Source organism: Ziziphus jujuba, chromosome 2 (genome assembly GCF_031755915.1).
Source record: "Ziziphus jujuba cultivar Dongzao chromosome 2, ASM3175591v1".
NCBI lineage: Eukaryota > Viridiplantae > Streptophyta > Magnoliopsida > Rosales > Rhamnaceae > Ziziphus > Ziziphus jujuba.
In genome coordinates this window covers 15,861,916-15,888,237 of record NC_083380.1, presented here as the reverse complement: position 1 = coordinate 15,888,237, position 26,322 = coordinate 15,861,916, and the positions used below count along the sequence as shown (strand labels likewise).

The window sequence follows — 26,322 nt, the reverse complement described above, 5'->3', positions numbered from 1 at the left end:
TGGTGGCTATTGGGCTTTGTTCCATTTTTTTTTTTTTTGAAAATTTTCTTCAATATTTGTTTAGATTTCAAATCTCTTCCTCTTCTTCCAACATTCATCGGCAACAGAAGTAACAGCGATGGCCTGCCGCCAGCTGTTTGTGAATCTAGAGGATAAACCCCGATTCTTGAAACCTCTTTATCTCTTCTCTTTTCAAAATGGAATGCATAGAAATTGTATACTAAAATCCTCCATTTTAGTTCACCAAATCAACACTACCACCACAAATTTCCTACAGAACTAGAAGAGCTTAAAAAGCGGAGCCCATTGTCTAAGTCGTAGTCCTGCTCCCTGAAAATTTTCAACCGATCTCGCAGTCGCCAGTGACTTCAGACCATCGCTGAAGGGGAAAAGAATGAATTCCTAAATGGTCGGCTAAAATATTTACCCTTTCCTATTCATTTATTCTTCTACAAAGGTTTATCTTTTCAGAAAAAAAGAAAAAAAAACAATTTAAAATAGTGAGCTGAACATTTTTAAATGAGATGGCAAACTTAACATATGTCATTAAATTATGGTTAATTTTAAACAAATGGCATTCAATTATTTGAAATGGTAGCAGATGAGTTGGTACCACCGTTGCATTGAAGATTTTCTCCTAATTAAGGGTGGAGAAAATTCAAATCAATTGATTGAACCGCCAAACCGAATCAGTTTGGTTTTATTTGGTTCCATTTTTTTCATAAGCATATTAATTCGGATCAAAAAATTTTTTTTTCTTTTTGAACAAATCACGTAATATACAAACTATCCAAAATCTCATTCTTTTCATAACTTGAATCTAAAATATAGATAAAAATGCTCAATCATTGAAACTACTCTATTCGCCATTAAAAAACCGATTTAATCGGTTGATTTTTAGCTTAGAATAATTTTAAACTTACACAAACTAAACCAAACCAATATCTTTATTATTATTAATTACATGGAAAATTCTAACTGATAAATTTAATTTTATCATTTTACATTCATTTAATTATTTTTAATATTCAAATGTGAAAAAAATGTAAAACCCTAAATCATAACTGTGGACCAACAACCAATTCGAACTACACACCCACACAACCTCACCTAAACTTCCTCAAGTCTTGTTGAACTCACCTAAACTTCCCCAAATCTAAACAAAAACTCTTTGATTGTGCCACCTACACACAGCCACATGACCTCCCTCAAACAACTTCACCTAGACACCAGCCAACTATTAACCAGTGACTATGACATCAATTAGTTCTAAAAAACGAGCAAATCCAAATGATGATCTCAACAACTAACCAATTCTCAACCATTTTAATAGTAGCAGAAACCAAATCTCGATAGCAACCAAATCCACAACCTATGATCTCAACAACGACCAAAAGACACATTACCACAATCTTGAACAACTAGTTCCTTAGCCTTCAACAATAACTAATAGCCCTTTAGATTATCAAAAGCCTTCAATGCCACCCAATATCTTTAAACCTAAAAATCATTTGATGCCAACCTATCAGAGACAACAATCCAAGAGATCATGGTTCAATACTTACCAACTTTACTCAAAAACAAATACATATATGAATAATCTCTCTTCCACTATGATTTATAACTTTTCTGTTACAAGCTCCATTTTCTTCCCAAACTTGAATAAAAGGTGTGCCTAAAGATGGGTTTTGCTCTTCTCCCTCCATTTTTTTACAAAGTTTTTGAAGAGCGGACAGTTTGTTTCTTGTTGCCTCTATGAAATTCTTGGTATGTCAATTCAGTTTATGGAAAAATATTTCTATACTTCCTTATGGGTCCCACTAAACTATTTTGGAAAAAAAAAATTCTTCATAAATGGTTGCACCATGTCATACCTATCATTTCTAATTAATTATTATAAATAATTTAATCCAAACAATCTATGATTTTGTTAACACCAAACCAAACATATGAATCCCCAATAGGGAAAAATTATTGAATTATCGATCATAATTGGTTATTTGTTACACTAAATTATCCATACAATAATGTATACGAACTACTAACCAAACACTAGTTTATAGCATTGCTGCAAAAGTTGTTAGCAAATCAGTTCGTTTACATATAAATTTATGAGAAATGGACAAGGGGTCAAAATGATTAATTTGCGAATATATAGGTGAGTAAAGTTCAGTATAAGACAAAATTTGCTTCACTTTATACTTTTGTCTTTAATATCGACCAAACTAAAGCAAGTACTAATATAAATATATATAGCATCTTCATTTATAGGTTAGAAAACAAAAACGCTGTTTTAAAGTAGAAAAAGGAAGATCAAATTTGGAAATCAATGTTGAGTCAACAATCATTTAAAGGGGCAAGGGTTGTAATTAATTACAAACTTCAAAATTTGGAGTTACAACATTCAAGTATATGATATAACAAAAACACTTTTCCATATTGTTTGATTTTATACTATAGGAACTTAACAGCATCTTTTATGAAGATATGGATTGTAAGACGTGATATATATATATATATATATATATAAGCAATATAAACAATATTTTGAGAAAATTATTGTGCAATGTTAATTTTAAAATAAATGTAAAACTAATATGGTATAGATATTATTATAGTGAATGTATATTTTTAGAGCTTGTGCAAACATTATTTATTTTTGATAAAAGCTAAATTTTCTTTAAAAAATCATTTAAAAAAAAGTTAATAGACTGTGTAGTTAACTAAAAGCCATCAATAGCCCTTCTAGAAATGTCCATTTTTTCGCCGTGTGGAGTCCTATGCTCAACCCACTCAATCATAAAATAAAATAAAATAAAATAAAAATTGTGAATATAAGTATACTTTACAAAAATGTCGGCTAGAATACTATATTCCTTTTTCTTTTTCTTTTGTTTTTTCTTTTCGGTAAATTAAAATACTATATTCTATTCTCGAAATAAAACTATTCTATTATACATTTAATATTCAAATATTCCAAAATTATATATGGTAATTTTACTTGTAAGCGTGATATGGAGATTTTAAGTTATTATTATTATCCTTATTTTCACATTAGTATTATTATTTGTCATAACAGATTAGGACACCAACTTATGTGACTATTTTTTAATTGAAATATTTAATTTTATTATTTTTATACTAAAATTTTAAAAATAAACTATTTAATACTAATCATTTAAATATCATCTAACATATAAATCTCACTGATAATAATTTACTATTGGTTTTCACATTTTCATAGTTTAGGGGTCATTTATAAGGTTGCGGATTACTTATTGAAAGACTGCAAGCCACTGTGGATAAAGAAAACAGCAACCCGATAAAGGAAAGAACAACCCCTGTTATGAATAGCCAAAATAGAGTGATAAGGGAGCTGTTGGATAAGCAACCAAACCAGTAGAGTTTTATCTTCAACAGCTTCAATAGTTATCCGAGAGTGTGGTTAGTGTTATCTCACAATTATTTATTACTTGTATATATATATATATATAAGTAAGTGATTGATCGTATAATTTGTAAGTGATAGAAACAACTTTATTGAATAATATTTTGTGCAATAATGAGTTTCAACATGGTATCAGAGCACAGTAAGATCCTACTACCAAATCTTAACACAAACTCAGAAATTGAACCAAAATAAACCATTCAATCATTCCATCAGTGCTCAAGTTTGATTTCTCTCAAACTTGATTCAACAAACTGCATCCTATGGAGATCCCATATTTTACCTCCTATTCGAAGTCTAGGAATCTCTCATCATATTTTTTCTTCAATTATTCCTGAGAAGGAAATCAAGGATTCAAGTGACCAGAAAATACTTAATCCAAATTATTCTCTTTGGGTGAGTAATGATGGACTCTTGATGATATGGCTTCCGGCACTATGACTATGGATGTTCTCAGCTTTTCTTTTGGTCTGGGTACGGCATATCTTGTTTGGAACAAGATTGAACAGCATTTGTTGCCAGCCACCAAGGAGAAAGAACTATTTCTCACAGATAGTCTTATGGGACTTAAAAGGGGAAGTTCTTCACTTGATGACTTTCTTAAGAAATTTAATTTTATATGTGATAATCTTGCTGCCATTGGTAAGCCCATTAATGATCTTGATAAATGTTTCCGTTTGTCCCATAGCCTAGGACAAAAATACCAGGATTTTCATTTGGCAATGCTTTCCAAGTTTCACTCAATTTGTTCTAGCACTCTGGAGCCATGAATAGCTCATCTTGCATCATGAAGAAGAAAGACAAATTGATCACACTCAAGCATTTGTCGGACAGAGAGGAAGAGGCCGTACAATGTGTGGAGGAGTCCATTTTACATCTCGTGGAAGAGGTTTTGCATCAGCTGGCCATTCCACTGCTCAACGATGATCTGACGACAATCTATGGAACAAAAACAATCCTTGGCGATCTGATGATCGTTCATGGAATAAAAATAATCCTCCTCCCCATTCATAGAATCATGATAATATCTAAGCTAAATCCCCTATTGTGTGCCAAATTTGCACTAGGCCATATCACACTACTGATAAATGTTGGCATAGCTACGATTTCTTGGATGATGGTGACCAAACTCCTGAAGCACTGAATGTTCAAAAGAATCATGATGACAACAGCTTCTATGTTGACAGTGGAGCCAATGCCCACATGACCAATGACTCAGGTAATCTATCCTCACCACAACCCTATCATGGAAAGGATAAAATCTATGTGGGTAATGGTTTTGCTCTTCCTATATCTCACACAGGCAATATAACGTTGCACACTGGTTCACAAAGTCTAAACTTAAAAGATGTATTAGTGGTTCCTTCTCTAACCAAAAATCTTCTCTCTGTCACCAAATTAACATCTGATAATACTTGCACTGTGGAATTTACATCTTTGGGTTTTGTGATTAAGGATCAAAAGCACAAATATAGTGAAAGGACATAGGAAGAATGGATTATATGCACTGGATGAGGGATATCACATGGCGCTGAATGCAATCAAGGACGGTCGAAAGTCATCTGGGTTATGGCATCAACGTATTGGACATCCCCACTCAAGTTCATTGCAAATTCTTAGTCGGAATAAGATTTTACATATTTCAAATTGGTCAAATAAAGATACACTGTGTTCCAGTTGTCAAATGGTCAAGAGGTGTAAATTGAGTTTCCATGATTCTGGCACTATTTATAATTTTCCATTAGAGAAAGTGCACTGTGACTTATGGGGACCAGCTCCAGTATGTTCAAATCAAGGATTTTATTATTACGTTATCTTTGTAGATGACTTCTCTTGCTTTAGTTGGTTATTTCCTTTAAAGAAAAAATCAGATTTCTTTTATTGTTTTTTGAAATTTCAAAAAATGGTGGAAAATCAATTTGACAAAAAAATTAAAATTTTTCAATCAGATGGAGGAGGAGAATTTATATCTCGTCAATTCCAAGCTCACCTTGATTAATGTGGTATTATACAGCTATTATCATGTCCAGGTACTCCCCAACAAAATGCGTTGCTGAAAGGAAGCATCGTCATATTGTAGAGACAAGCCTGACAATGATATTTCATGCAAATATACCTTTTAGATATTGGGTTGATGTCTTTCTAACATCTGTATAGTTGATCAATAGACTACCCTCTACAAGTATTGGTAACATGACACCATATTTTAAGTTATATGGTAAAAATCCGGATTATAGTGGTTTACGTATTCTTGGTTGTCATTGTTTCCCATATTTAAGGAATTCTAAAAATAATAAATTTCAAAAAAGGTCCTACCCATGCATTTTCTTGGGTTATAGTATATTACACAAGGGTTACAGATGTTTGAATCCAATGAATAATAAAAATTTTCTTTCAAGACATGTGGTATTTGATAAGGCCATTCTACCTTTTAAGTCTAACTCTTTTGATGTTTTGGTTTCACAGGACTCATTGTCACTAACCACATATCCAAGTGCAGATGAATGGAACCAACGTGTCCCATCCTCATCATCAATGAAGCCCAATGTGACACCTCATCCTCCACTTAACCAAAGTCAATCTCATAATACCTCAATGATTAAGTGTTGTACTGAAACACAACCTCTTCCACCCCCACTTCATGTGGCCAAGTCCTCAAAACGACAAAATACATTAATTACCCACACTCCTAGTTCTACTCCATTACTATCACCCACTGCCACCTCATCACTTCTTCACACCACTACTATAAGTGATAATTTCAACAGCTCCTTTCCTACCTCATCTTCCCACTCTCCCGTATCTTTCTCATCACAAGATATATTCAATAATCTTGTCATCCAATTACCCATATCTCACCCATAACCAACTCATACCCATCCAATGCTAACACGTAACCAATTACGTGCTCACCCTAAACGAGCTGCTGAATTAATTCATCCTTATACTTCCTTTCTAACCACCACTCTTCCCGAGTCAACTTCAGTTCGAACAGCTCTTAAATATCCCGAATGGACAAATGCCATGAAGGAAGAATTGCGTGCTCTTCATGATAACAAAGCCTAGACACTAGCTCCCCGACCTGCTAACACTAATGTGGTTGGTGCAAAATGGGTCTTTTGAACCAAAATAAAAGAAGATGGAACACTAGATCGCTACAAGGCCAGATTGGTAGCGAAAGAATTCTCTCAGATAAAAGGAATTGACTATGATGAAACATTCAGTCCTGTTGTCAAAACCACCATAATTCGGCTTATCTTATCAATTGATGTGTCTTCAAAGTGGCAGGTTCGTCAATTGGACGTCAAAAATGCTTTCCTTCATGGAGAGCTGAAGGAAAGAGTATACATGGAACAACCTCCTGGCTTCCTTCATCCTTTATTTCCTCATCATGTATGTCTTCTTCACAAGTCCCTAAAAGGCCTCAAACAGGCCCCGCGAGCATGGTTTGAACGGCTTTCCTCAAGTCTCTTAAAGATTGGCTTCCTTTGTAGTAGAGCTGACTCATCTCTCTTTGTGTACAATGATGATACTCACATCCTATTGTTGCTAATCTACGTAGATGATGTCTTGATAACAGGTTCCAGTTCGGCTTTGATCTCTCATATTATACAGAAGCTAAGCTTGGATTTTGCACTAAAAGATTTAGGAATTATTCATTATTTCCTTGGTCTTGAAGCTAAGTTTTTCAACGGAGGCTTGTTTCTCTCTCAATCCAAATACACGTGTGATCTTCTCCAACGTGCCAATATGTTACATGCCCTTGCCATCTCCACTCCAATAGCTACAAAAATCACTCCTTCCATTGATGATGATGACGCTGTTGATGCAACCGAGTATAGAAGTATTGTAGAAGCACTCCAATACTTAACCTTCACCAGGCCAGACATCCAACATGCTGTCAATAGAGCTTGTCAACATCTTCATTCTCCAACCCGGTTGCATTTGAAGGCTGTCAAACGGATTTTATGGTATTTAAAAGGAAAAATGAACTTTGGCCTTCGTTTCCTTGCACAAAGCCACAATACACTATCAGGATGTTCTGATGCTGATTGGGCTGGTTGCCCACTTACATGTCGAAGTACAACCGACTATTGTGTCTTTTTTGGAGTGAATTGCATCTCTTGGTCATCAAAGAAGCAGTCAACGATGGCTCGGTCCAGTATGAAGCAGAGTATCGGGCTATGACTACTGCCATTGCTGAGCTTATGTGGATTACCTATCTGTTGCGAGATATTGGAATTTCATACCATAAACGGGTTCAATTGTTTAGTGATAATCTCAGTGCCCTTTACATGACAGTTAAACCCAGTTTTCCATGTCCGCACAAAACATATAGAGATTGATTTCCATTTTGTCCGAGAACAAGTTGCACGGGGTTCATTGGTTACTCGCTATTTGTCTTCTCCAAATCAAATTGCTGATATCTTCACCAAGCCGCTGCCTTTCCATTCCTTTCAACACTTGCGCACCAAACTTGGAGTTCACATTGCTCCACTCCTGCATTTGAGGGGGCCTGATAGACTACAAGCCATTGTGGATAAAGAAAACAGCAACCCGATAAAGGAAAGAATAACGTAGGTTTAAATCATTGGGATTATGTATACCAAATAATTACTTCACATATCGTTTGTTTCCATCCGGATCATATAATTCAGATGGAAATGATATGTCTAATATACAAAACCTATATGGATTCAAATCATCCAAGTTATGTATGCCACATGACTATTTCATATTTCATTCATTATCGCTCACATAACATAACCCATATGAAATTGGATACATCCAGCATATAAAATTTAGATGGGTTCAATCGTCCAAGTTACTACTTCATATATTGTTTGTTTTCATTCAGATTATATAATTCACATAAAACAAGATACATTCGATATACAGAATCTGGATTTGTTCAACTTATTTGTGTTATATATACTGCACATATTCTTAAAGTGATTATTTTCTCCTCTGTGCAGAACCTTGACCTATTCAAACGTCTATGCTACTAGACTAAATGACTTCAAAGTGATACAAAGAATAGATAGAATGCAAATTCAAAAACAAATATATATATATATATATATATATATATATAAAAGAAAGTCCAAAAAGAAATAAATCATAAAAGTTAAATACTTACATAAAAAAATAAATAAATCATAAAAGTTATATACTTACATTTTTAATTTTTAAGATTGAAAGGAATGATTTACCAATCATTTTTGTACATTTTTTTCTTCTTAGTCGCTGAACTCTATTTTTTCCATTGTACGGTTTATTATTTTTCAAAACCTCCATTGTAATGTATACATACTAATTTATTTTTATTCTATTTATATGCTTAAAGGTAGTTGTGACTTTTCAACAAAGAATATATACTTTTGAAATATTAATAAGTAATTAAAAATGTAATGTAGTTATTAAATTTTGTAGCGTGAATAGAAACGCAATTCCTTATTGCTAGTTTCAATTAAGAATAAAGAAAGCTCCATTGGTAAACTTAAGTAGTCCAATCCAATCTCATATATTCATCTATAACCTTGTTTGTGCTCTATCTGCTAGCAAATAGCCTACCAAAAATTCAACTCTAGTTCGATTTTAATCAAACAAGTTCTCAAATAACTAAAGAAAAGTTAATTAGTACGCAAACTTTTAAATTCAACACTGCTTGATGAAATTCATTGTCCGCAATAACACTTTAAACTATTTTACTCATGCGAAGATCAAAGCATTCCACTAATAAAGGCACAGTTTAATATTCTTACGATAAACTTCATATAAAAGAAAATTACTCCTCATATAACGTCAAAATTTAAGGAAAAGTAGAAACTTCAAGAAATAGAGCTACAAGAATAAGCTGAAAGCTCAAGTCTTCTTACTCCTGCAGTCGCTGTATCTTCCAGCAGTCAAGTCATACCACTTTATAAAATTCCAAGATTGCCATATATAGCTACGTTCTTTAACAGATTTTTGCTATGAAAGTCGTCTTTTTTGCAAGTCACATTAAGCATATCATGAGACTATATCGACAGGAATTTTGGACTCGTAAACTCTTTCTGTAGCCTTCTTTGCCTGAAAAAAAAAAAAAAAAAAAAAAAAATCGAAAATCAGATGAAGAAAATAAATGGAGAAAGGAGAAAGTGAGAGAGAAATGTTACCTCTTGCTCCCAGTTGGTGCGAATGGTGATGGTAAAAAGAGATAGCGCTTGTACCACGAGTGCACATATTATTCCCAACCAAAGACCCTATTCAAAACAATGACTCACAAAAAAATTATTACTTGCTTGCACCAGAAGTTAACATCAAAAAGAGGTTAAATGGCACTAGAAATGAACCTTTCCACGAATATGGAAGACAAAAGCCAACAAAACAGCTGATGGAATTCCCACCGAATAGTAGGATCCTAGGTTCACATATGCTCCAATCTTCTGCCACCCACATCCTCTTGCGTTCCCTATGAATTAATGTTCATATTTAGTTATAATAATAGCTTCTATGCTTGATTCATCTATGAAGGCTATCTTATAATCTATTTCCCCTTGATTTTTCCAGAGATCACATTCTACAAAAGTTGTGTTACGATGTTTCCAGAGATCACATTCTACAAAACTTGTGTTATTAGCTTAGGATTAGAGGAGGGCACAATTTATTTGTCTCTAAAACCAATGTTTTTGCTCTAATTGGTTCTATGGATAGAAAATTCCTTATGAAATTGAAGAAAAGAAGAAGAAAGGCCTGTGAGTGTGTTGAAAATAGGTAATCAACCTATTTTCACTCTTTCTGTCATGAAAATGTTCTGGTGCAAAGGGAAATTCTGTTTTCACAGGTTTTTCAAATAAAAATAAAAAAATTATAATAACAAACACATAGAAAATAGGGCTAATAAGCATTTCTGTTTGTTTTCTACCAATGTCAGATTCTGTAAAATAGTTATAAACAGATACCAACAAGGGTTTGCCCAAGTATATTTTAATGTATAAGATGATGCTGCTCTTAGATGAACCATGAGATATTAGAAAAACCTGAAAGAACACACTGGAGGCCATCAAAAAAGTTGGATACTGCAAGTATTGGCATCATTATTGCTACATATTTGATCACTTCCAATTCATTGCTAAAAGCATAGCCCCAGATGTTACGTATCAATATAAGGACCAATCCCACCAATAAACCCTCAGTAATAGCCAAGACCAAGACAACACGTACTGCTAAGCGAGCTGCATCTGGGTGTCCGGCTCCTAATTCATTCGAAACCCGAGTGCTGTAATTCAGAAACAAAAACATAAAGAATAAACAAGAAATATTGGATTAGAAAGTGGTGCCTTTGCTGTAATATAAATGCCACTTGCTGAATTCTCTTATAAACAGCATTAGAATTAATTGTTTTAAATTAGAAAAGTTATAGTGCCTATAAAATATAAATTCCAGAAACTTAGATATTCTCAGACTTGTAGCAATAATCAGAATCTACATCATATCTCACCTTACAGCACCGCTTAGTCCAAAAGGGATCATCCACACTGTTCCAGCCGTGTTAAGGCTGGCAATGTAAGTTACAGTCAGCAAAAACTTAGAAATGCAGAACCCAAAATTAGAAAAGTATTTAGCCTACAATCTCAAGTAAAGTAATGCTGCAGTTAACTATTATAATAACAAACCATATAGAAAGAACAGAGGTTTCTAGCTCGGGATTGGGAAGAAGACCAGATAAAAGAACCATCATTTCGAATGACCACATCACCAAGCTGTTGAAAACCAGTGCAAAACATCATGGTAAACTGCATTAGGATCAAAGGGTAAAATTTCACGAAGGAGAAATATATAATGGATAAGAAAGTACACCATTTGGCATACAATTAAGAATGAAGTAGAAATTACCAGACCATGACAGATGAAGGAATGGCAAGCTTAAGAAAATTGGGAATGTTTCGCAAAGATTCCTTTGAAAACCCTGTCCATGATTTTGCACATGAAGAAGAGAACTTCACATAGAGGCCCAACAATAGCACATTGATCCAATAAGAGATGGAATTTGCCAAGGCAGCTCCCCTGTTTCCAAGTCCAGATTTCAATACCAGTATCCAACACAAAATAATATGGATTAATGTTGTGATTCCACAGCTCAGCATCATTGGAAAAACAATGTTTTGGGTCTGTAAGAATCTTATGAAGCATTGAAGCAGACCGTAGGCAAAAAGGCACGGGATCATAAAACGAGCATATTGTCCGGCTTCTGCTGATATTGCAGCATCTTGGCCAAAGAAAGTTAGTATGGATCTCGTGTTTGCCCAAATAACGGCAAGGGGTATGCTAACAACTAAGAGAACAAACATGGCTCTCTGCATGTGTATGCCCAGCATATGGTATTGCTTTGCTCCATATGCCTGTCCTGATAATGTCTCCAATGCACTTGACAATCCCATCTATTCAAACAAAACAAACTATTCGGATGGAAGGACTATATTACCACCAAAAAAAAATGCAATAATCTTCCCCTTTCTAATAACATAATAATCATTTTTCATAACAAAATCAAACTTGGAAGCAGCAAAGTTAAGCAGAGCCAGACATATACAATTTGCTGTAAAGTTCATAGACCTTTCACCAGCTTTTAAGATCCCATACTGAGTCAGTAGCTGATATATACGCAGAGAATTTGGGTTACAAACTAGTATTGGATTCCTAAGGGTATAATATTAGGGAATAAAAGACCTAATTCTACCAGTTTGCTTTTTAGGCACAAATTAAAGTAGCATGATCTGTCTCAAGGAACCAATAAAATTTTTCACAGATTTTTAGGCATATACATACAATTCACATGAAGATTTGGGAAGCAATTTCAGCTATAATAGAAGTTGAGTCTTCATTGAACAGTTCCTTTAGGAATTCAAAGCAGTAAGTGAAAATCACCTAAAAAAGAATTGTATAATCCATAATATTGCATGTGCACATCTATATTAGAGAAAAACCCAAATCAAAATCAGAAAGTAAATTTAGTTTTTTTTTTTTTTTCATTCTTATTCTTTTTGGGTTTTTTCAAAAGTCACTTTTAATCAACTGGGAAATGTTTTAACATGAGTGAAGATGAAGTTGAAGAGAAAAAAACAAAAAACATAAAACAAAAAACAGAAAACAGAAAACAAAAAGGATTGCCATAACCAAAGAGCACAAAGAAACCATGGAATCAATACTAAAAATTTGGGGCAAAAACCAAACTCACCAGCAAGCTAAAACCAGTCACTGATGCGAAGGAAGTAGCCATGGAAGCACCAGATAAAGATAGCTCACCAAGATGACCCACAAACATCACAGATATCATCTGCAATAAATTAATCAACAGGCTCACTGATATCAAAGGCCCGGCAAGCCATAACTGTTTCTTTATTTCCTCAAGAATCTCACTTCTACCGTGACTTATCTGTATTCCATTTTCAGGTCCATTCTCTTCACAAACTTGAATCAATGGCGTGCTTAAAATTGGGTTGTTGACCTCTCTCTCCATTTTCTACTTAGCTTCGGAGAGAGAGAGAGAGAGAGAGAGAGAGAAACAGAGCAGAGGCATAGGCAGAGAACGACACTAATATTGGCTTCATATAGCTCAGAATTTTGATAGCTCAATTTCTTTTTTTGTTCTGTATAAGATTCCATGCAACTAGTCCACAAAAGTGTAGGAGTTCATTTTTTCATGAGAAACAGATAAGGTGTCAATTTGGATGATTGTAAGTAAATAACACAAATAGTTTGAGCAATTTACATAAACAGAAAAATATTTGGTCACCATGTCAGACACAAAAGCAGGAACTAAATCCCAGAAGTATCCAAATAAATCTTATTTATATAATTACGAAAGTTTATAGTGACAAATATAATTTTTCCCCTTAACGTCATGCATGATTTTTGATAAAAAGTAATTTTTTTTTTTTTTTTTGCTCACTGATAAAAATAAAGTTTTTTACACAGTTTTAATTTGTCACATTTTTTTTTTAAAAAAAAAAGGTGACATATTTTTGTCACTAAATGGGAAAAAAATTTCTAACATACTTTAATAAAATTTCTTTTTTTTTTGTTTTTTGGCAATCACTTTATATGTAAATATAAACCGTTTCTGCCCTGCTAACATGGCCATTTTAAAATAATGTCAAATCATTTAACAATTTAAAACTAATAAACATAAAAAGTACTTTTTTTTTTTAAATAAAAGGTGAAATGACAAATAAAAAAATGGTGAGTTTGATTATCTAATTCATTCTATTTTTACAATTGATTTTCCAAAGTAATATTAAAGTTATTTCATTATTTATTTTTTTTCCATAACCAAAAACATTTTAGAATCTCAAATAAACGATACTCTAGGACAGCAAAATATATAGGGTTTAGCTTAAAGTATTACAAATTTATTGAAAGAAAAATAATAATAAAGAGAAAAAAGGAATCTTCAACCTAACTCATGCAAAGTGGCGGTGCCTCACTGCTGCGCCTAAGCATTCACGAGATGACAAGCAAGATAATATTATAAAAATAATCAGCAAATGTGACTCATCGATTGCTGCATGAATTTGGCTGTATATGATAATAACAAAAGTTGTCGGAAATCTAACCAAAAACCTCTTAACTCTATTAGTCATGATTAGTAATTTCAATTTAAATAATCTATATCACTTGCAAATATTCCAAGTACTTGAGACATAGACCAATTGGCATGCGAGTCAAGCATGATTATTAATTTCAATTTAAGTAATCTACAGTCGACAAACTTAACACATTTTATATATAGAATCCAAACCCAAACCAACTACTTCAACTTGCTCTTTGCTAATTTTATATATATAGCAATTTTCCTGTAAATTTCCTATATTACATGAAATGAATAACCATTATAATTTCAAAAAATAAAAAAAAAAATTTATTTTTTTTAGAAAAAATGGTAGTTACAGGTTTTTAACTTTGGAAGTGTAAAGATCAGAATTCGAAATCATTGTATTGAATTTGTCACTATAACATTTTTGCGTAATCTTGTGGTTATATTGCGTAACCTATTGGTAGAGTTTCAACTCAGCCGAAAGATTTTGTAATTATGTCAAATATTAAAGGATGTTTCATGATATATCTTTCTTCTCTTCTTTTTTTTTTTTTTTTATAAGTAATAATTTAAAAATCACAATGCCCTTTTTATGATATGTATTATTATATAGGAAAAGTAGGACAAATTAATCCCACATTTTTATAAGAGCTTGGCTATATCTCCACCACCCCACCCCCCCCGGCACCTTTTCTTGAAAGTAATAATTGAAAGGTCATAATGCCCTTTTATGATATGTGATAATTATATGTAGTAATAGTAGAATAAAATAATCCCACATGTTCATAGGAGCTTTGCCAACTAAAGTGCTTAGGCGACAAATTGCAATTCAACACATAGTTCACCATATTGGGGGATGAAGTACCCTGTTTGCTTGTTTGCATACCTGTTGTTAACCATTTAGAATAAATTAAATCAACATGATCTGATCCATATATATATATATATATATAGTTCAAAACAGAGAACTTTGGTTTTTCCACCTTAACTGGGACCCATTAACTGTCTATAGGTTTTTGTTGTGGTACACAAAGTTAGGTATATAATGGACAGTCCAATAGCAAATTCGGACAATATAAATCAATATATATATGTACACAATAAATAAAATTTAGAAAAAAAAAATCCAAGATTCTCATAGTTATGTTCATCAATAGATGTTTGCAATGAAAAATGACTCTACTGTAGTCACACTAAGCATTGCATGAGACCATATTGACAGGAATTTTCAAATTGTAGACTTTTTCTGTAGCCTTGTTTGCCTAAAACATAAGGATCAAATTCAGAAAAAGAAAATACATGGAGATAGAGAATTTGTAAGAGAGAGAGAGAGAGAGAGAGAGAGAGAGAGAGAGAGATGATACTTCTTGCTCCCAGTTGGTGCAAATGGTGATAGTAAAAAGAGATAAAACTTGAACGCTAAGTGCACATATTAATCCCAACCAGAGACCCAACCAAAATAATAATTCATAAAATTACTTGGTTAGTTAAAATCTAACCATTATAGAAAGAACAGAGGTTTGTAGCTTAGAATTGGGGAGAAAACCGAATAAAAGAACCATCATTTCAAATTACCATAGCTCCAAACTGTTCAAAACCAAAAGTCATTATAAAATGCATTAGGATCCAGGATTAAAATTTTACAAGGAGATATTTATAGTGTTCAAGGAGTTTGCAAGAATACCTGTTTATAAAGAGTTACTAGGTGAGTAACAGGAAATTAAAAGAAATTAAAATAAAATGCGCATTTGGTCTAATAAGAGCATGCCACATGGGATACTTTGAAATAGAACTTATTTACCAGACCATGACAGCTGAAAGAATGGCAAGTTTAAGAAAAGTGGGAATGTTTTGCAAAGATTCCTTTGAAAATCCTGTCCAAGATTTTAGCACATGAAGAAGAGAACTTCACATAGAGATGGAATAGCACATTGATCCAATAAGAGATGGAATTTGCCAAGGCAGCTCCCCTGTTCCCAAGTCCAGATTTCAACACCAATATCCAACACAAAATAATATGGATTAATGTTGTAATTCCATAGCTCAGCATCATTGGGAAAACAATGTTTTGGGTTTGTAAGAATCTGATCAAGCACTGAAGAAGACCATAGGCAAAAACAATCGGGATCATAAAACGAGCATATTGTCCGACTTTTGCTGCTATGGCTGCATCTTGGCCTACGAAAGCTAGAATTGATTTTGTGTTCACCCAAATAATTGCAAGGGGTATACTAACAAGTAAGAGAACAAACATGGCTCTCTGCATGTGTATGCCCAACATATGATATTGTTTTTGCTCCATATGCCTGCCCATATAATGTCTCCAATGCACTAGACAACCCCATCTATTGAAACAAAACAAACAATTTGGACTGGAATGACAATGGTGCGAAAAACAATAATCTTCCCCTTTCTGATAAACAATAATAATTTTTCATAACAAATTTAAACTTAGAATCAACGAATATAAGTAAATTCATTATATACAATTTGCTGAAAAATTTGTGGATCTTTCACTAGCTTTTAAAGTCCACATGAAACAAGAGTTTAACTACCTAAACAGCTTCGGCTATAAACTTGAATTTGATAATTAAGTGAATAACATTAAGGACTAAAAGAAACAACTCTAGCTATTTGATTCTAGTGACAAATTAAAATAGCATGATCTGACCATAGATGAAGTTTCCTTTAAGAAACATTTAATAACATAAAAAAGTGCCACAGAAATTCAGATTCACAAAATACAACTCGCATGAAAACTTAGGCAGTAATTTCAGTTATGATATAAGTTGATTCTTAATGAAGCAATTCCATCAGGAATTAAACGTAGTATTTGCAAATCTCCTGAAAGTATTTAATCAATACCTATTCGAAGTCCACATCCATGTTAGGGGAAAACACAAATCAAGAATTTCAAAGTAATGAAGAATCAAAATAAAGCAAATTTAGGGTTTCATTCTTTTTTTTTCTTTTTTTTTCTTTTTTTGTGATAAATTGATAGTATAACTTTCAATGACATGGAAATCTAATTTTCACATGACCAGCTATTTCTACCTTTAGTAAAGATGAAGTTGAACACAAAAAATAAAAAGGCTTTGCCATGACCACAGAACTTAGAAAAACCAGTATTATTAAAATTAAAATAAAATAAAATAAATAATTAAAAAAAATTATAGACGACCTAACTAACCAGCAAGGTGAAACCAGTGACAGAGGCAAAGGAAATAGCCATGGAAGCACCAGATAAAGATAACTGACCAAGATGACCCACAAACATTAGAGATATAGTTTGTAAGCAATACACCAACAAGCGGACTGATACCAAAGGCCTTGGAAGCCATAACTGCTTTTGTATTTCCTCAAGAATCCCGCTTCTCTCTCTTCCATTTTCATGTCCATTTGGTTCACAAACTCGAATCAATGATGTCTTTAGAGATTACTTTTGCTGCCCTCTCTCCATTTGATGTGAGTCAAACGACTGCTCACGATTCGACTGCATGACATTCGTCCACCAAGCTTCCATGTCAAAGTTCCATTTATTTGTTATTTCTATAATTCTAATAAGATGAAAAAGGATCGAATTTGAATGATTGCATATAAATTATAGGTGAGCCAATTAGCTACAAATGACAAATATATATTAAGTTACTAAAGGACAAAAAATATGCCATGCAAGCTTCACTATTGACTTTTATGTGGTCCCGTCTACATGGGCATCTTTCATTGGCAGGACTGTGATTGAATGAGCCCTAATTAAGGATGGAGAAAATTCAAACCAAATTGATTAAACCGGCCAAACCGAATTGATTTCATTTAATCTGGTTTATTTTTTTATAAGCATACTAGTTCGGTTTTAATCTATTATTAAAAAATCAATTCAAGCGGTTGATTTTGGCTTGGCATAAGACATATACAAGTTAAACCAAACCAAGGTTATAATATATATAATATTTAAATATTTTTATTATTATTAATTTCATGGGAAATTTTATTTGGTAAATTTGTTATCACCATTAGATTACTACCCACTCAAATCCCTAAATATCAACTATTTAAATTTAATTTTAGCATTTTACATTCAATTAATTATCTTTAATTTTCAAATGTGAAAAAAATATGAAACCCTAAATTATAATAAGGGACCAACAACCAATTTGAACTACACACCCACACGGCCTCACCCAAACTTCTTCAAATCTTATTGAACTCACCCAAACTTCCTCAAATTTCAACAAAAACTCTTTGACTACACCACCTCCACATAGCCACATGACCTCCCCGAGCAACTTCACCTAGACACTAGCCAACTATAAACGAGTGACCAAGATAGTAGTTAGTTCTTAACAATGATCAAACCTAAAAGACGATCTCGACCACTAACCAATTCTCAACCATTTTAACCACGGCAGAAACCAAATCTCGATAGCAACCAAATCCATAACCCATAATCTCAACAACGACCAGAAGATACTTTACCACATGCTTGAACAACCAGTTCCTTAGCCTACAACAACAACAAGTAGCTCTTTTAATGATTAAAAGCCTTGAACACCAACCAATAGCTTTAAACCTAAAAATCATTTGATACCAACCTATCAGAGCCGGCAATCCAAGAGATCATGGGTTCAAAACTTCAACTTTATTCAAAAACAAAAATACATGTAAATGCCCAAAAATAAATCTAAAAAATGTGAGCTTACATGTGAGGGGAAGTAATAGAGAAAAATATAAATAAATAATAGCTCAGCGCTCATCAACTTAAGTTATTAGAAGGTAAACTGGGAGATGGTTAAGTATTATTTTTATACTTTTTCATTAATATTCCCCCTGACATGTAAGAAGGTGTGCTATCATTTGTTTTATAATTTTTTTCTAACACTCACTCTCACATGTAGGTCTATATTTTTTGGGCTCATTTTTGGATTTTCACATGTGTTTTTTATTTTTAAATGGAGTTGTTGAGTTTTAAATCTAAACTTTCTTGAATCGTTGACTCCCAAAAGCTTAAATTGATAGGAGGCGAGCTATCATTTATTTTATATTTGCTTTAACACAAAAGATATAATATTCCACATTTATTAGTTTAAATTTTAAAAGAAATGGTAATTCAATTTGGTATCAAAACCAATAATTTAAAATGTTTTTAGTTTAAAATTCAATAGTTCCATCCATAAAATTAAAAACACATTTAAATACCCAAAAAAAAACCCAAAACAGTTTGACCTACATGTGTGGGAAGTGTTAGAGATAAATATTAAAAAAAAAAATGACATATCATATCCAATTATCTTAAGTTTTTAGGGCCTTTAATACCAGCTAGTAAGTCCAAACCAATCAGGTTAGTTCTTATAAAATTGTACCCTAGAAGAGATTAATGTACTGCTTTTAAATTTGCTAAAATCTATGAATATGATTGAGAAAGTCATTACATTAAAGCTAACAACTTATATTTTACTAGTTAGAGGTTCAATATACAAAGAATAAATTGATGGAAACTTATCCAAATTTAAAGAATGAATTAAACTTCCTCTACCATGCCTCTACAATCTATGAGGGAATCTGCCATTAATGTGTGTGTTATGTTGAACAAAGCAACAACAATACTACGCACAATATTAATTTGAAAATAGTTTCTTCCTTTCTTTTCCTTTTTTATGTGAAATTATTATTATTATTATTGTTGTTGTTGTTTGTTTTACAATTAAACCAATGGCATAACATTAGTTGATATCTGTCGGCCCATTTAATTTTCTTCTTAAAATTTTCAAATTTCTTTTGCTCGCATAAAAAGTATCAACTTTGATAATTTTAACAAAACAATGCTGATAAAAAATATTTTTTTATTTGAAAATAAAAAATATATAAGTACATAACTACTAATTATTCCAACTTCTAAAATACACTTTTTTTCTCTTCAAAATATATAACTAATACATCCATTAAACAATTATTATTAAAATTTATTTCATTTTAGTAATTTAATATTAATTAAAATAATCTTAATATGTTATTTTTCTAATAAAAATTCCTTAACTAACATATAGTAACTAAAAAACAACCCACATATTTTATTTCAAAATATGAATTCAAATTTTAGAAAAAAAATTAAATAATTATTATAGAAATCACCTCAACTATTAACATAAACAAAAAATAAAATGATAAAAACATTAAAACTAGACAGTCAGAACTTATTTGCTATATATTTTCTACAATAATCTTATGCAAAGCAACTCTGTCTAAAATATAAATTTTAAAAAAATCAAAATAAAATACTAAACCATAAGGGGACGTTTGGTACGCAGGATAGATCCGGATCGGACAGGATAGGTTCGGATCGGACAGGATCGAATAGTGCAGTACTGTGTTTGGTATAGTTCTGGACTGAATGTTGGACTAGTTGTCCCCTGTTTGGTGCAGGATCGGACTGAATTGGATTATTTTATAATTATAGTATTTATTTTGTTATTTATGAAAAGATTTAAAATTATATTTATATTTACAAAAAAATTAAAACTACAAATAAAATTAGAAAAAAAAAGGCATAATTTTGCAATACTAAAAGAAAATAACAATGCACATGGTCAAAACTAGTATATATATATATATATATAGTCTTTCTACTGTCACGATGGACTTGAAACAAAATGATGCGGTCTAAAAATATGGAAAAATTAGTGACAATTGGATTCAAAATCATAAGCACAAAAAGTTTAGATTTAAAATTCTCTTACGTGAGAAAAATTGTCAAAATTTCCTTCCCACCAGATACTAAAGCTCCCGCTCGCACCCACCGTTCCGGCTCCCACTCACAGTCAGTGTAAAGAACAATGGGAGCAATAACCATCAGACATAGCAGAACCATCACCACATTTCTCACCATCATCTTTACAATTTTTTCTTTTTTACAAATAAAATTCCAAGAACTAGAAAAAAAAAATTCAAAAAAATTCTGAAACAATCAGACTCAGAAAGGAAGTGGTTGCAGAGAGAAACAGATGGACTAAAAAAAAAAAAAAAAAGTGAAGCACTTTTGGCAGCAAGAATATATATATATATATATATATATATATTATTTCTTTCTCTTTTTATTTTTTATTTTACGGGGTGTTCTCTCTTTCAGCTCTCACACTTTTTGGATATATTTGATAATAATGTTAGTTATTGATGGAGGAGCTGATATGCTGAAGTAAGGGCTTTATACGTTTGTTTTCATTGTTGATATGATTTTTGGAGCTTTTTCCTTATCTCTTTAACAAGAATTTTGAAGTGTTGGGAAAAACATTTTATTTTTGTAAAAAAGCAAAAGTTAAAAAAGAAAACAATTAATCTAAGAACAAAAGGGTTATATATATTGTTTTCCACTTCTTGCCATGGTGTTGGAACCAAAAAAAAAAAAAAAAAAAGGTGAAGCACTTTTGGTGGCAGTAAGAATATCAAAAAATAATAATAATAAGTTAAAAAAATTAAAAAATAAAAATAAAAAGCCAATGCTTTTATCGATACATTTTTAAAAAGCGTAGGTAAAAATCTATATATAGCGTCGGCTTTTTAAAAAGCGTAGGTAAAAACCTATTTTCTATTATATAAAATAAATTATTTTTGTATATGTTTTTTATTTGTAAAACGTTTTAGGTAACTGTTTATTTTTTTTCCTTTTTTTTTTTTGGGCCATCTTTTTGCTTTTATAGTAATTGTTTATTCTTAAAAATCAAATATATATATATATATAGCAAATTAACTATTTGTTAGTATAAAAAATAAATAAATAAAAAAAAATCAGTTTATCTAGATTGAATTATCGATGTATAAATGATGTTTTATATCATAATGAATTTATAATTTTTAATTGAACATATCTATAATAGATATGGTAGGATCATCTACCGAATAATATCTTCCATGGCAAACCAATCTTCATTTCTCTTGGCACCAAACTTCCAAATTAAAAATTACCCAAACAAATTCCAAATTTAAAAAGTGCTGTACATAGATATATGAGCTCCATACATTTCACACCGATCTCTTGTTAAACCGAAAGGGAAATAAACCGTCAGACCTTTCAATTGGCACTTCCTTTTCATTTGACTGCATAATTATGTAGAGTCATTCACTGGATTTTGATATACCAAAAATGGAATTGAACATTTTAATTAATTGCAATGAGGATCATATGTATATTAATAATTGAATTATATATTTTATTTAAATTAACAATTCAATGAGAACCATATTCACCAAAAAAAATATATATATTCAATGAGGACCATATGTTCGATACCAGTTAAGCTAGGCTCCTTTAGCATGTATGTAAATCTTCACAACAATTAAACAAACAAAAATAATAATAATAATTAATAAAACAAAAGAAATAAGAGAAGCAACAACAACAACTTAGCATTTCCAACCCCAAGAAGACATTTGTTCGCAGTTAATTTGTTAATCTTGATGCTTCTCATGATTCTCAACTCCAAAGAAAAATTGTTTATTGAGGGTCGTAAGCATCCCACACATGTATATAAGGAATTATAGAACCAAACTTAGATTTACCCGATTTACACATGACTCCAAACACATAGAATTCAATTGTTCTCTGGCATAAAAATGTCAAAGTCAGAAAGTTAAAAGGCGGCCTAAACAATCATATTAATAGTCAGATATCCAAATTCACAATATTTTCACGTTGAAGTTTCTTACATTTGGTTGGGGGTGTACATTTCACGTGAAAGTTTATATATTGATTAAATTTTAGTGACTACTACTTTATATTTATGTATAAAAAGATAATTAATTTTAAAAGTAATATTATTATAATAACATTTCCCAAGCAAGGTTCACGCCTTTCCGATTGTTTACATATAATCCATCATTCCCACGATTTTTTTTTTTTTTTTACTTTTTTTTATTTTTATTATTTTGTTGTCCCACGTTTTACAAGCAACTATATATTCCATAAAAAATTTCCCAAACTTTATACACTTTCAAAGTTTGACCAATTAAAGGCATACATTTTAAAAAGACAAATTTCAAAAGTTAAAGTTGCGTTACTGCTGAAAAACAATGCACACCAGCATTAAAGGTTAACCCCTCTTTCCCAAAATTTTTCCCACTTAATTAAATTCATTTCTATAAATACCCATAAGGATGACCAACTTAACCATGTACAAGAAGCAAAAATGATTCGGTTTCTCTTGCTACTTGTTTTGCTTCACTTGGTCTGCCTAGCAAAAAATCATGTGCAGGCAGAAGCCAAGGAACAGAAGCAGCATTTTGTTCTAGTTCACGGTGCCTGCCATGGGGCTTGGAATTGGTATAAGATCATACCACTCCTGAAATCTAAAGGCCACAATGTCACCTCTCTCGACCTTACAGCTTCAGGCATCAACATGAAATCCATTGAAGATATTCACACCTTTGCTGACTACTCTCGGCCTTTGTTAGAATTTATGGCATCGGTTCCTCCGCAAGAAAAGGTAATTCTTGTAGGACATAGCTTGGGAGGCTTGAATTTGGCCCTTGCCATGGAGAAATTCCCTGAAAAGATCTCTGTTGCCGTTTTCTTGACTGCCTTTTTGCCGGATACCTTACACCGGCCCTCATATGTTCTTGAAGAACAGGTATTGTACATTAATTTTGCCACTCAATGGTAACATGTTATCATTCAGTCAAAGTTCATATAACGTAGCTAGAAATGGATGCCCAAATGATAAATCTAATTGAAACTTGCAATGTCATTTAGTAAACAATTTGGTATTTCTAGCATTGTTGTTATTCAGTTGGTCCGAAATACACTATATGTAGCACAAAACTAATTTCAAATCATCTTGAAAATAATTTACTTAAATAACGTTGTCATTTGCATTTGAAAAAGAAAAATACCATGAGTCCCGAAGATGGATGGTTGGATACTAGATTTTCCTCCTATGGAAGCCCCGAAAAACCTTCAACTTCAATGCTTTTTGGTCCCAAGGATTTGTCTTCCAAGTTCTATCAACTCTCTCCTATTGAAGTACGTATACCCCTTCATCGCTATCACTCTCATATATATATTAATTTTATTTCTATAATTTCCATATAAATAATTACATTAACCTTAATTTAAGCCCAATTGATCTACTATGTAGGATCTTGAGCTGGCTAAGACTTTGGTAAGGACTGGATCGCTGTTCGTTGAAGACTTGTCTAAGGCAAAGAAATTCACAGAAAGTAGATACGGCTCCGTTAAACGGGTTTTTATTGTGTGCGATGAAGATAAAGCAATAAGAGAAAAATTTCAACGATGGATGATTAAGAATAGTGGAACGAAAAACGTGATGGTAATTCGCCGTGCTGATCATATGGCAATGCTTTCAAAGCCACAGCAAGTTTTCCATTCTTTGTTGAAGATAGCTTATCGCTATGCTTGAATAAATTTTGCCTGATCATCTATGGAGACAAACGTCACAATGCAAAATACAGAACTTAAACTATTGGAATAAAGCTTCTTACTACGAAATGAAAACTAAATATATATGCATTTTGTGGAAAAAAAATAAAAATTATATAAGTATTGCGATTAATAAGAATTATCTGTCACTAAATATATAATACGAATCTTTTTCTGAGGGAGCTATGGTGACAAGATAACTACAAATGTAAAATTGTTAGAATGATGAACACATAATTTAATCAAATTTATTGTTACTATAGCTTTGTCGTAAAAAGGATTAAGTTCAAATTGACTTTAGTGAATTTTTTTCTTTTATTAGCTATCTAGTGACAAATTTCATTTGTAACTTAAAATTATTAGTCACTGTATATAGTAGAGCGTTTTTGTACGATGATAAATGCCCATATGCTTTGATAAGAAATGTTTGTGAATAGCTAAAACTAAGGGTGGGCAAAAAGTGAATCGCACCAATTAAATCAACCAAATTGAGCTAGTTTGGCTAGGGTCAGTTTATAATTTGGCATATTTTAAACCTATCTAAACTAAACATACCGGAAGTTTTAATATATATATATATATATATATATATATACAGTCCGTCGGACTATGGTGCGGATGGTCCTCATACGAGCCATAGTATTGGTGACGGTTTTTTATAGTATTGATGACGATTTTCTAAGAAACTGTCGTTAATACTATGAAAAATCGTCACTAATACTGCGGTCCTCATGCGGACCGTCCTCACCATAGAATTTCCGTATATATATATATATATATATATATAATATAATATAAATATTTTATTATTATTAATTATAGGGAAAACTCTAATTGGTTTATTTCTTATTACCATTAGATTTCTTCTCACACAAATCCCTAAATATCAATCACTGAATGTAATTTTATCATTTTATAACTCATTTAATTATTTTTAATTTTCATGTGTGAAAAAATGTGAAACCTTAAATGATAACTGGTGACTAAGACGCATTGCACATAGCCATCGTCAAATCTTATTGAACTGACCCAAACTTCCTCAAATCTGAAGGAAAACTGTTTGATTATGCCACCTCCACGGAATTATACGACTTCACCCAAATGACCTCACCCACACACTCAAATGACTATTAACCAGTGACTAAGACCATGATCGATTCTTGATAACGACCAAATTTAAAAGATGATCCCAACCACTAACTAGATCTTGAACATTTCGACCATGGCAGAAACCAAATCTCAAAGGTGAGCAAACTTATGACCCGCAATCTCAATGATGACCAGTAGACATGCAACCCATGATCTTGACAACAACCAGTAGCTTGGCCTTCAACAACAACCAATAGCTCTCTCAACGATCAAAAGCCTTCAACACCAACCTAGAAGCCATTCGACATCAACTAGTAGCCTTCAATGCCAACCAGCAAGTTCATAATCGATTATTCAAATCGAATCAAACTTAACTGACTAAGTAATTCGGTTGGGTTAGTAACTTAAACAAACAGATCAGTTCAGTTTGATTTGATTTTTCGTCAAAAACAGTCCAACCCGAACCAACACACACCCCTAGCTCTAAAATAGGAAGCTAGATAAGGCCATCCATGTGGCCTATGAATTTGTCACGAGCCGTGTTGCACAGCAAAAATGTTGTTTGTGTGTGTGTGTGTGTGTGTGTGTGTGTGTGTGTGTGTGTGTGTGTGTGTGAATATATATATATAATGTGCACAAGTAAAAACACTTTTTATATTACTTTTCCCAGTGTCTTAAAACGGGATTTACCAACATTTATATTTTAGAATAAGACAACTCTATGTCATCATCTGTCCTCAAAAACAAAAACAACAAAACAAAAATTAAAAATTAGAAATT

At 32.2% G+C, this 26,322-nt stretch overlaps 3 protein-coding genes and 1 pseudogene across 5 annotated transcripts; 2 read left to right on the top strand and 2 right to left on the bottom strand.

The window, feature by feature from the left end:
- Positions 1 to 6,332: 6,332 nt before the first annotated feature.
- LOC132800651 (uncharacterized mitochondrial protein AtMg00810-like) lies at positions 6,333 to 8,364 on the top strand. The gene is made up of 2 exons (XM_060814835.1): positions 6,333 to 6,938; positions 7,029 to 8,364. Exons 1-2 carry the CDS (start codon positions 6,797 to 6,799, stop codon positions 7,634 to 7,636), a joined length of 750 nt encoding a protein of 249 aa, XP_060670818.1. The 5' UTR covers positions 6,333 to 6,796; the 3' UTR covers positions 7,637 to 8,364.
- A 790-nt stretch (positions 8,365 to 9,154) lies between these two features.
- On the bottom strand, positions 9,155 to 13,228 carry LOC107418820 (protein DETOXIFICATION 16). Of its 3 annotated transcripts, none has more exons than XM_048473525.2 (8): positions 12,669 to 13,228; positions 11,327 to 11,871; positions 11,107 to 11,193; positions 10,932 to 10,988; positions 10,471 to 10,709; positions 9,784 to 9,902; positions 9,607 to 9,693; positions 9,155 to 9,520 (listed from the first exon to the last, which is right to left on the bottom strand). In XM_048473525.2, the coding sequence occupies exons 1-8, from the start codon at positions 12,948 to 12,950 to the stop codon at positions 9,461 to 9,463; spliced, it is 1,476 nt and encodes a 491-aa protein (XP_048329482.1). In that variant the 5' UTR covers positions 12,951 to 13,228; the 3' UTR covers positions 9,155 to 9,460. The 3 variants fall into 3 exon arrangements, with proteins under 3 accessions (XP_048329482.1, XP_060670817.1, XP_048329483.1); XM_060814834.1 differs by having other exon boundaries at positions 11,327 to 11,889; positions 12,669 to 12,802; XM_048473526.2 differs by having other exon boundaries at positions 11,327 to 11,906; positions 12,669 to 12,776.
- Positions 13,229 to 15,220: 1,992 nt separating this feature from the next.
- LOC125422634 (protein DETOXIFICATION 16-like) lies at positions 15,221 to 20,913 on the bottom strand (annotated as a pseudogene).
- Positions 20,914 to 23,203: 2,290 nt separating this feature from the next.
- On the top strand, positions 23,204 to 24,516 carry LOC107418756 (salicylic acid-binding protein 2). The gene is made up of 3 exons (XM_016027461.4): positions 23,204 to 23,644; positions 23,899 to 24,036; positions 24,152 to 24,516. Exons 1-3 carry the CDS (start codon positions 23,204 to 23,206, stop codon positions 24,431 to 24,433), a joined length of 861 nt encoding a protein of 286 aa, XP_015882947.3. The 3' UTR covers positions 24,434 to 24,516.
- Positions 24,517 to 26,322: the final 1,806 nt, after the last annotated feature.